This window comes from Pipistrellus hanaki (genome assembly GCF_964339955.1).
Source record: "Pipistrellus hanaki genome assembly, chromosome: 2".
NCBI classification, from domain to species: domain Eukaryota; kingdom Metazoa; phylum Chordata; class Mammalia; order Chiroptera; family Vespertilionidae; genus Pipistrellus; species Pipistrellus hanaki.
In genome coordinates, this window is record NC_140504.1 from 167565488 (window position 1) to 167577909 (window position 12422).

Sequence of the window (12422 nt, forward strand, 5' to 3'; positions counted from 1 at the left end):
ATAGAGCGTCGGTCTGCGGACTGAAAGATCCCAGGTTCGATTCCTGTCAAGGGCATGTACATTGGTTGCGGGCACATCCCCGGTAGGGGGTGTGCAGGAGGCAGCTGGTCGATGTTTCTCTCTCATCGATGTTTCTAGCTCTCTATCCTTCTCCCTTCCTCTCTGTGGAAAATCAATAAAATATATTTTTTTTAATTTTAGGAAAACCATCCAGAGACTACAGCTAAAGCTTTTTTATAAATGCTAAAATTTAACTAGTAAGCTACCTTAAATGTTCCAGTGACAATAAAATAAAAAAAAATTACCAAATATTTTGGTAAAAAGCTATGATTATATAACATTAATATAATTGCTGTTATTACTTCCTTGTAATAATCTCATCGCTCCTCTAATCCTATAGTCCATTAGAACATGAAGATATTATACAAAGGTTACAATTTCCCCTAAGTCATTTTTGTTTGGGCAGAACATTATTTTTTACTACTTATTATGGAAATTTTCAAGCATATATAAGAGTAGATATAATAGTAAAATGAACAAAATATGGGTGAGAGGAAAAAGATGAAAATTAAATTTAAAACATATATATAGTAAAATAAACCAAGAAATTACCAAGTTATAGCCAATCTTTTTTCATTCCCCATCCCCAAATCCCTCCCCAGATTGTTCTGAAGTAAATTGCAGACATCCTATCATTTCATTCATAAATATTTCAGTATATATCTCTAAAAGGATTCCATTTTTAAAAACATAAAGCAAATACATTATCACACTTAAAAAACATAATTATTTAATTTCATTAAAAATTCAGTCAGCTTTGGCAAAATATTCCTTACTATATCATCCCAAAGTACTCACTAATGTTTTCTTCTAAAATGTAATGTAGTTTAAAACAAAGTCCGTGTGCATCAAAAGTTGGGGCCAGCCAGCTTGCCGTAGGTGGAATCAATTCTATTATTTTGCTACAAAACCATTACTTTTGTTTTAAGTCCCAATACTAGGACCTAAGTAATATACCCAAAACTGACAGTATTCCCAAAGAAATGATACAAAATTACTTAGCATTAATATAGATTTATAATAAAGTACTTTATTGATAGATTCATATAAACGTGAATTAAAAAAATACCAGTAATAAAACAATGAATTACTAAATAATCCCAATAGCAATTATTGCCACATCCAGCTTCATTATGTCAATAAATCCCAGTTTTTTCTTCGTTTGATCCCTCTATTAGCCTTAGTAAATCCAAGGATATCAGAAAAACTTTTATTGTTCTTTCATGTTTCACAAAGCTACAACAGGATGAAGAAATAAAATTTTAAAAACTGAGTGCAACTTTGATTTGAAAGCCAATCTTGTACTAGGTGTACCGGTTAATAATGTGAATTTTGTAATCAAAGAAAACACAATAATTTCAAGAGAAACATCAAAAGTGCTTTATTCAAAGTAATGTCCATCACTAGTTACACATTTCTCCTATCTTTCAGGTAATTTGTGGATACCATCCTAATAGAATTTTTCTTGTTTGAGGCAAACCATTCAGAGACCCAATTTTCCACTTCTTCATAAGTTTTGAAGTGCTGCTCAGAAAGTGCGTGTGCCATCCATGGGAACAAGTGGTAACTGAAGGAGCAAGGTCTGGTGAATACGGCGGGTGGGTAAATACTTCCCAGGCAAGATCTTTTAACGTGTCTTTAACTGGTTTTCAAGTGTGTGCTGGTGCGTCATCATGAAGCAAAATTACTTTGCCGTGTCTTCTGGACCATTCTGGTCGTTTTGTGATCAAAGCGTGGTTCAAATTCATTATTTGTTGGCGGTAGTGATCAGTATTAATGGTTTCACCTGGTTTTAGTTCATAATACACCACACTCCCTGATCCCACCAAACGCAGAGCATTCATTGTCTTCTTTCTGAAGCTATTTGGTGGCCTTGCAATCAATGTTGATGGTTGACCCGGATCAACCCATGATTCTATGCATTTGGGATTCTCAAAATAAATCCTCTTTTCACTGCACAGTCACAATTCAATGCAAAAAAAAAGACTTTCGTGCTGCTGAAGCAACATTTTACTGATGACTTTTCAGTTTTCCTTTTGTCTTTCATTCAGTTGATGTGGCACCCATTTCCCCTCCTTTAAAATCTTTTCCACTGCTTGTAAATTATCAGAAATCGTTTGCTGACCAACGTTTAATCTTTCTGCAAGTTGTTTTTAAGTTTGACATCCATCTTCATCCAATAATGCTTGTAATTGTTGGTCTTCAAACTTTTTCGGTTGATATGGATGTTCTTTGTCTTTCACATCGAAATCATCACTTTTAAAGCATTTAAACCAGCATTCACAAGTATCTTGAGATGGAACATGTTCACCATAAGCTTCCGGAAGTATTCAGCAGCACTTCTTCAAAATAAAGTAATGAATTAAAACTTCCCGCAAATGCTCTTTTTTTGGCCCAAAATTTTTAAGCGTAAAAATATCTATGTTAACACCTTCAGCAAATTTGACATATGAAGTTTTGAAGCTTGCTGTCAATACAACAAAACAGAGTACATATTAAATCGCATATATATCAACATTTGTGTAATTCCATCTATTGAAAAAATCCACATTATTAACTGATACAACTGGCAGTTTCAGTCTGCTCAGCTGGTACAAGAGGCTAAACAGCCCCAGAAGACTAGGAGACACAACCAGTTTGCGCATGGCTGAACTACTGGAGCACCAGGCCCCCACTGAAGTAAATCTCTGCACTGAGGACCCCATTCAGTCAGTGCTTTGCTACAAACAGTGAAGTAGGTAATACAGCTTTCTCTAAAGGAGAGGCCGAGCAATAACACAGTATGTACTCCATCCTCTCGTCTCAAACAACTTTGCTTTTTGCCCAGAGAGGTTGCAAATTTGCCTCCTTTCACATAACTGTAGGTGTACAAATGTAAGTGTTGTTTGAACAGAGGCAGAACCTTCTGCACAGCCTGGACAATATTAGTACTAGTTGTTACAATGGATGGAGTCTGCACCTGAGCCTGACAGATAAATTAGTGAAGGGGAAAAAAATCCCCCTACCAGATAGAATGTTTGAGAGTTAGCAACAGCCAGGGGAATGTTCAGGCAGCTGTCTTTCAAATCACTTCTCAGTCTGCAACCACTTTCCTAACTCTTCCTCATTAACAGACAATAAAGCAGAAAGCCACTTAACAATTTGGTCAACATGCCTGCTACCAATTCCCATGGACGTTGTCCAAATTCTATAAACCAGCCCATGGGACCCTCACCTTCCTTTCAAAGAGTCATGTGTCTGTCAGTATTCCATCCTTGTTGCCAAAATTATTAAGAGCAGTGAAGAAATTTTACCAGTTTCATGGGTGCTGGCAAATACCTAAGATGCCTTGATTGGAGAAAACGAACTTTATGACTCATAGCATTAACTATGGTTAAAATACCAGCATTTTCTTATGCAGTTCCCCAGCCCTATTTCCCACAGGGCAACACAAAGTAGGCCAACTGACAGTAGAGGAACCCAGAGGCTGGGGAAGTCAAATCTTTTAAAATGGACACCATGGGATATTTGCCTGTGGAGCAGTCTTCCCTCTGTCCCACTGCTTTACTAATAAACTCCTTTTCACTTTAAATTCTTAAAAATAAAAAGGATACTATGTATATCTGCTCTTTGCTCCAGAGGGAGACACTATCTCTATCTTGCAAGGCTGCTCACTATATAAACATCCTTGAAAAGCAGTCAGAAACAAAAGCAGTCAACGCCTCTGCTAATAAGACATACAGAAACCATGGAGAACTGGATCACTGAATCCCAACACAGAGTCACTGTAGAATTTAGATGTTAGGAGCCTAGCACAGTAGCTGGCACATGCGAAGTAATCAAAAGCTTGACCCTACTACCTGACAACGGGCAAGGACACACCTGATTGGTGGTTTTGCTCTTATATCAGTCAGGGGTGAAGCAGACATACAGGACTTAGTTTACCCTAGCTTGATACCTGTGTCAGTGGCCAGAGCTATTTCATGACAGGGCACATTTATTTTAAAAAGCTACATGCTAATGTTATTATTTCTCCCTCATTAAACCTAACATTAGAAAGCTCAATTGTGTCTCTGCCTCACTTTAACTAGATGCCAAAGGATACAACTAAAATTGACTTTTTTTAAAAAAATGCTGAACCACTACTTCTCCCTTAGGAGAAAGAAGGTGGAGAGGCTAAAGGGCACGAGAGACAAAGCTTTCTTCTCACTAACACTATTCCATCTCAATCATGAAAGCATTCAGGCTACCCAGCCCATTTGGCTTAGCAGAGTCCTAGAAGAAATGCAAATTTGCAGACTCCATCCAAGATCCACTGAATCAGACGCTCTGGGTGGGGGTCCAGCAACTAGTAATTTAACAAGTCCAGGTTATTCTTAGGCAAGCTAAAGTTTGGGAACCTCAGATTTAGACCTAGGTTTTTCAGCACTATTGACATTTGAGGACGGATAATTCTTCAGTTTGGAAGAGTGTCTTGTGCATTATAGAATGTTTAGCAGCCTCCCTGGCCTCTACCCACTACATGCCAGTAGCACCCCTTAGTTGTAATGGCCAAAAATGTCCCTAGATAGTGCGTAAACATCCCCTGCAGAACAGAAATTATCCACAGTTGTAAAACCAACTGATCTCAATCAAGGGTCAGCAAACTTTCCTGTTAGGAACAGGGTAAACATTTTAAGCTTTGTAGGCAATACAATCAACTACTAAATTCTGCTATTGCAGGCAAAAGACATGTAAACAAAACAATATGTAGAAGAATATGCATAACTACCTTCCAATAAGACTTTATTGACAAAAACAGGTGGTTTGGCCCTCAGGATGTAGTTTGCTGACCCCTAATCTAGATCAATTACCTAAATTATAAATTAACTAGAGGCCCAGTGCATGAAATTCGTGAAGGGGGGTAGGGAACCCTCTGCCCAGCCTGCACCCTCTACAGACTGGGACCCCTCGGGGGATGTACGACTGCCGGTGTAGGCCCGATCCTGCCTACACCGGCAGTCGGACATCCCTCTCATAATCTGGGACCACTGGCTCCTAACTGCTCACCTGCCTGCCTGCCTGATTGCCCCTAATTGCATCCCCCGCCAGCCTGGTCATCCCTCACTGTCCCCCACGTCGGCCTGGTCACCCCCAACTGCACCCCCCTACCAGCCTGGTCATCCCTCACTGCCCCCATCTGACAGCCTGGTCGCCACTCACCCCTCTGTCCCCCGCCTGCTGGCCTGGTCACCTCCAACTGCCCCCTTGAGGGCCTGGTCGCCCCACGCAGCCTGCTGCTCAGTCGTTTGGTTGCCCTTCACTAACCCCCCGACTGGCCTAGTTGCCCCACACAGCCTGTTAGGTTGCAATGGTCACTTGGGCTTTTATATATATACATGTCCTCAACCTCACTGCTGCCAGTGATTGTCCAGACTCTATCTGAATATGTGATCTAGTCCAATCTTCTGTTTTGAGGTAATATGGCTCTAGACAGACCTCAAATTTAAAGACTGAATAACTGAAACCCAGAAAGAATAAATGACTTTCTCAGAAACCACACCAAAACAAAAAACTGGAAAAAAACAAGAGCCTAAGTACAATGTTCTAACAACTGCTTTCTATGGAGGTGTGACCATATAATGTTTATGGTATTATATTTAGCCATTTAATAACCTGGGAGTGATCCAAATGTTCTAGTACTTTGCAATTACTAAAACCTAGAAAGAAAAGTACTGGTTTCACTTCTTTGCCAACTGAGCTACCCAGCCAGGGCTTATATATAAGTTTTATCATTTGGAGAAATTTCTAAATGGTGAGTCTTGTTTTCCTCTAAAACTCCAAACTATCTGACAAATTAAGCTAGAAAATAAACATTCCTATTGCATACCTGGGAAAAAATACTTGTTTCAAATCAACCCATGACCTTGGACAAGTCACTTCTTATTTTCTGAGTCTCAACTTCCACAAAAGGAAAATGAGAAGCTGGCAATAGATGATCTCTGAAGTCCCCTGCAGGGAATTAAGTATGTACCGTAAAGTTATCAAAAATGAAAATAACAGCTAAAATGTACTGAGCCCAGCTGGCATGGCTCAGTAGTTGAGCATAGACCTATGAACCAGGATGTCACAGTTCAATTCCTGATCAGGACACATGCCTGGGTTACCGGCTAGATCCCCAGCATAAGGAATGCAGGAGCCAGCCGATCAATAATTCTCTATCATCAGTGATGTTTTTAGATCTCTCTCCCTTCCTCTCTGAAATCAATAAAAAAATATATTTCAAATAGATAAATAAAATAAATGTATTGAATACTTTCTAGGTCAGACACCTGTTTTAATTGCTTTACATGAATTAACTTAATTTTCATATGGGGAAACTGAAGCAAAGAGGTGTGAAGTGATTGGTCGAAGATCACAAGATGAGTGAGTGCCAGAGCTATGATTTAAATCCAGGTGAATTAACCTCAAAATCTATGTTCTCAACAACTAACTAATAAAGTTTATTCTACATGCCAAAATTTTATTTTCCCAATGACTAACTCAAACACTAAAACAATATGATTTGTCTCTCTCTAATAAAGAGGAGAGTGACGAAAAGAAAGAAAGCATGGTAACAAGACTACTTTTGGCCATAATACTCAATATTCTGCACAAGGTAACCTCCCAGTAAATATATATGGTGTTCCATTAATACTTAGTTTGATCCCTAATCCACAATATCACAAAAGGTATCTATCAATCCAAACAGATGCTATTTCTACTCGCATAGTCTGGCATCATCTTTTGTAGAACATATCTCTTTATGTCAAGCTAAGAAAAAAAAAAAAGAAAAAAAAAAAGAGGGATTCACAGCTTCATTTAGAAGAAGATAAAATATTATGAAGGACAGAAACTATTTACAAGTGAGTTACCAGTAGTGTAATGGAGAAGTCCATCTTTCAAAGAGGAGTTGATAAGACACATGAAAACTTAAAAGTCCCATGGTGATAATGCAATATATGAAAATGTATAAAGCAATTTAGGCAGCAAAGGTATTTCTAGCTGGAAGGACCAGAAGGAGAAAACAAAGGCACAATTGTGTTGACCAGAAAACATAACTGAATGTACCATAAAAATCAATGCTATATTAGAAAAGAAATAAAGGGGCTCCTAATCTGTGACTACTGGAAAGAGGTTCAAAAAGAATACGTTTTAGCAAATAGATAAGTTTTTATTCCTGAAAAATTCTGAAAGTTATTCCTGAAAAATTCTAAAAGAAAATACTACTAATGAGAGGGGGTTTTTTTTCTGCATTTCAATAGTTATGATTTGTCTTTATATTATCAGTACTACAGAAACATAAAAAATATATATGATAAAGAACATTATAAACTGACGAACCAAAAAACAGATATAAAGACAGTAAAGCAACAAGCAGACTGTAAAATTACAGTGGGGAGGGTAGGGAGATCTGGGGGAGATAAGAGATCAACCGAAGGACTGTATACATGTATATAAGTACAACCAATGAACACAAAACTCTGGGGAGGGAGGGTATGTATGGGGGGGGCAATGTTAAAATATGTACACAGATAATAATTTAATTTAAAAATAAATAAATATATATATATATATATATATATATATATATATATATATATATATGATCACCAACACATGAGACTAATCTAAATGGCTGCACCACTTTTGTTCACATGGAAAAATCATATTTAAAAATATTATCTTAGCCGAAACCGGTTTGGCTCAGCGGTAGAGCGTCGGTCTGCGGACTGAAAGATCCCAGGTTCGATTCTGGTCAGGGGCATGTACGTTGGTTGCGGGCACATCCCCGGTAGGGGGTGTGCAAGAGGCAGCTGGTCGATGTTTCTCTCTCATCGATGTTTCTAGCTCTCTATCCCTCTCTCCTCCTCTCCATAAAAAATCAATAAAAATATATATATATTAAAAATATTATCTTAGACCACCATCCACCCCCATCTGACCACCACCACCACCACTCCACCACCAATAACAATATCTGAAAAAAAAAAAAAAAAAAAAAGTTAAAGAATTCAATTACAAGAAGAACAAGATTTGGAACTTTCACCTAAATGCATCTCTTTGTTATAAAAGACATTAAGGAAGAAAAAAAAACCCTCATGATTCATCAATGCCTGCCTGTTTCCTAAACCCAGGAAATTCCTTTACACGCCCCCTCCTGGCTCTGGCCAGCCAAAACTATAGGTGTACTACTCTATTCATTCCTTTACCAGCAACATACTATGCTAACAGTGCATATTTACATTTCAAGCTGATTTGTGTTAGAGTATTCCAAATTCTAAACTCACTTGCTCAAAGGTGAATTTACAAATAATTGATATAACAGAAAGCTGTCACACTCTCCACTCAAAATTCTGATGGTGCAGCCGCTCAAATAAAAATATCAAACAGTTCCTCAAATAAAAATACCATATAACCCAGTAATTCCACTTCTGGGTATATACCCAAAAGAATTTAAATAGGGACTGGAACAGGCACCATATTCCTAGCAGCATTAATGATTCACAATAGCCAAAACATGGAAAGGTAAATATTAGCAGGTAAATAAACAAAATGTGGTATATATATATACACACACACACACACACACACACACACACACACACACAGAGAGAGAGAGAATATTATTCAGCCGTAATAAGAAATTCTGACACATGGTACAACATGGATGAACATTGGAGACATTATACTAATTGAAATAAAGGACAAGTACTATGACTCCACCTATATGAGTTACCGAAAATATTCACATTTATAGAGACAATATAGTAAAATGGTGGTTGTCAGGGGCTAGAGAGAAGAAAGAATGGGAAATTACTGTTTAATGGGTACAGAGTTACAGTTCTGCAAGATAAAAATAGTCCTAGAAATGGATGGTGGTAATGGCTGCCCAAAGTGAATTTTAATATCACTGAACAGAACATATAAAAATGGTTAAGATGGCAAATTTTATATTATGTGTATTCACCACAATTTCAATTTGTTTTAACTGGGAGCTGTTTTTATTTGGGGGACTAATCTTTAAAGGACAATTTAGAATATATACTTGCTTTGTAATGAGTTTGCTCATCTACCAAGTCCCAAACTAAGTCTCAGCTCTCATCTTCTATCCACTAGTTACCCAGTTATAAGAAACCAGATTATTTAGGTTGTTAAAGACAATACAAAAATCCTCCTCAAAAGCTTTTCCATACTTAGACATTGATTTATAAGAACTATTGTCCAGCAATAATCAAAATCTAAAACTTATTTTTAAAATCTAATCACATTTAAAATCTATGTCCCTATCTACAAAGGCAAAACTGAGCTCTCAAAACGTTTTAATTTTCACAAGCATATGAAGTAAACAGAATATAATTTTACTATGTTTACTTTTGAACAGGAAAACTGATTTGCCCAGTTATAGAAGAAATCAACATCTAAGTATCCATATTCCAAATCTTGAACTGCAATCTTTAACACAAATTACTGCACCTGGTTACGGATACCTGGATAAATGCTAATTTTAAAAAGTTAACCTATAAAAATATTAAATCCTAGTTAAAGTATAGAAAGAATAGTCTATTTTAAAATTAACTCCACAAAAGCAGGTTGATCTAGAATCATTTGTAAGAGGAATACGAGGCTCCTCAACACAAAAAAAAAGTCTAATGTGTATAAGATGTGTATAGTTTCAAAGTAACTTTTTATTCTACCAATAATGTTTTACCTATTTAATATGAAATTAGCTCTCACCACAATTGTTCACTGCAGATGCATAAGCTTTTTTCCATTTTATAAATAATTGTTCACAGCATTGCCATTGGTTTAAAAAGGAAAATTGATTAGAATATAGTATTAATGTGATAAGGACGCTTGTCCCAAATGCTTGTCAGAAAAATCTTATTTTACCTCCAAGTAGAAGAATCCTAAATTTCCCATCCTTGGCCAATCAATATAAGGTTCACAATAAACACAATAATTGTCACAAGTAAGAACAGAGCAAGCAAACAAAACAAAAAAGAAATTTAAAAGATTAAAAATTAAAAAAAAAAAACCCTTAGGCCAATCCCAAGCCTACAAAACACCAAAATCTTGTGGTTAACTTTGAATTTCAAAACACTTATTTCTGCGTTTGGAAGATACAGTATAATCAAATGCAGATAGATGCATATTTCTCACATAATCAGATACCAGTGGGTAATCAAAAGAGCAGACTCTGGAAATATAAAGTTGTGAGAGAGAAGAAAAGGAATTTAGAAAAAAAAAAATCAAAGAGGGAGAAGAAAAGCCCTACAAAATCTCAGTAAGGAAAAATATAACCTACATTGTCAATGTTAGGCCATGTGCAATGGGGACAGTGTTAAAGAAAGAGGGGAAGTATACCTGTACATAACAACATCTTCTAAATTAATGCCAAAATGAGAAGTTAAGAAGATGTCACTGTGGTATTTTTGCCAAACATCAAAAGGCAAAGGTGGTGGTATTGGTTCTCCAAGTCTTTCATAATGCATATGGCACCACTGTGAGAAGGCCTTCCTAAGATATAGCAGTGTCACTACATTTGAGCTTAGTAAGGGGGTAACCCTTGCATATCCTTTATTATTTTTTTTTAAATAACTCTTTATTGTTTAAAGTATTACATATGCCCCCTCTTACCCCCCATAAATCCCTCCCCAACCTTCCTCTGCCCCCTCCCCCAGCCCACCCTCACCCTCACATGTCCTTTAAATTATTCCTGGAGAAAGGACACCAACCAAGCAATTCAAATCTGTAGGCAAGGGGAGTCTGCAAATATGAACTGGTCATTTAAGTTTGTGAATTCACTGCAAAGATGCTGTGGTAAATAGAATCTATTTGCCTCCTCATCATCTTCCTACCCTCCAAAAACTCCAGTAAGGCATCAAGCTCTAAAATGTTAATTCTTCTTGAAATCGACCATGATGCCCCCAATACCCTCACCACCTCCTCACCACTTTTTTCCTCTCTCCTCAATACAACACACCCACAACACCACACGGTCCACACCCACACCCCAGACAACACTCTCCTCGTGGAACAACCCAAACTCCTAACCCAAAACACCCCACACTTAAATCCCCACACTCCACACTGCCCAATGCTACCCATTCTCCATTAAAATACAGGAAACCCTGCGCAGTCCGCATACAAAACCCAGCTACCCTTAACCACCTTTCCTCCTACCAATCCCATTCAAGCCAGCTGCCCACAACACACCTTACACACAGCCCACATATCCTTTGAATCCCACATGCCCCCATGGCTCACCACACTCACACACCCACGAACCCTAGAAAGCCCCACACCGCCGCAGTGCTCACACACACAGTAAGGAAGAGGCCACCCTCTGGGCACCGGGAACACCACGAGACTGGAGGCGGCAGGGGGACTGGGCCGGATACTCCACCTGAAAATCCGCCAGGATCATCTCCCGGTCCATGTTGGACGCCATGGCGGCCGCCGAGTTCCGCGGCTGCTCCGGGGGCGAGGCGCGCACCTGGGAAGAAGACGGCGCCTCCTGTGGCCGTCGCCGCCGCCGCCGCCGCCGCCGGGCGCCGAGGGGCGGGCGGACGAGCCGGCGGGCGGGCCGGCGGGCCGGCGGGCGGGGCAGCGCGGGAGGCTAGGCGCTCATGCACCCGGTAACCTTCAGGAGCCCGGGCCGCCCGCCTCCTTCGCCCCGCGGAGCCCGCGCCGCAGACGCCCGGACGGACAGGGAGGAGGCTCGCCGGGATGCGGGTCGGGTCTTTCGGGGACCGGCCAGGATGGGGGTCAGATTGCGACAGTGCGCACCCGGCTCCCTTCAGTGGCGGGGAGACCGGCGGGGTGAGGGGGGGCGGGGAAACCGAGCGAACAAGCAGGCGGGCGAACACCACGGCCAAGGCCGCCTCCGCCTCCGCCTCCCTCCGCCTCCGCCACTTCCGCCCCGGCCGCCGCCGCAGCCCCTGGTTGGCCAGCGCCGCGGCTGTCGCACATTTTGCCTGTCATCGAGGTCGCAAAGCGCCGCTTTACGGCTGCCACGTGACTGTCCTGTCAAGCACTGGGAGCGCCACTACCGGGCGAGGATCGCTGCCGGGCCGGCGGGGACGCGGGCCTACAATTGCGGGGATCCCGCAACTGGTTATTCCGGCCTGGAAGGAAGCAAAGGCTTCGCGGTACCTCCTCCCCTCTGCCTGGGGCGGGACTCCGATCCTGTGCTTTATGTGGTTAGAGAGTCACACACACAGGCATCAAGCCTCATAAACCAACTCGGCGCATTCTGACAACCCGTCTGACAATCTGCATTTCTTTTCCTTTTTTATATATATTTTTTATTGATTTTTTTTACAGAGAGGAAGGGAGAGAGATAGAGAGAAACATCCATG

At 40.1% G+C, this 12422-nt stretch overlaps 1 protein-coding gene across 1 annotated transcript in view; it reads right to left on the reverse strand.

Moving 5' to 3' along the window:
* Window positions 1-11989, reverse strand: part of FAF1 (Fas associated factor 1) — a 292045-nt gene extending 280056 nt beyond the window's left edge. The window contains exon 1 of the mRNA XM_084872908.1: window positions 11468-11989. Within this exon, the coding sequence (XP_084729034.1) occupies window positions 11468-11512 (45 nt within the window). The 5' untranslated portion in view covers window positions 11513-11989. The remainder of the gene's footprint in view (window positions 1-11467) is intronic.
* Window positions 11990-12422: the final 433 nt, after the last annotated feature.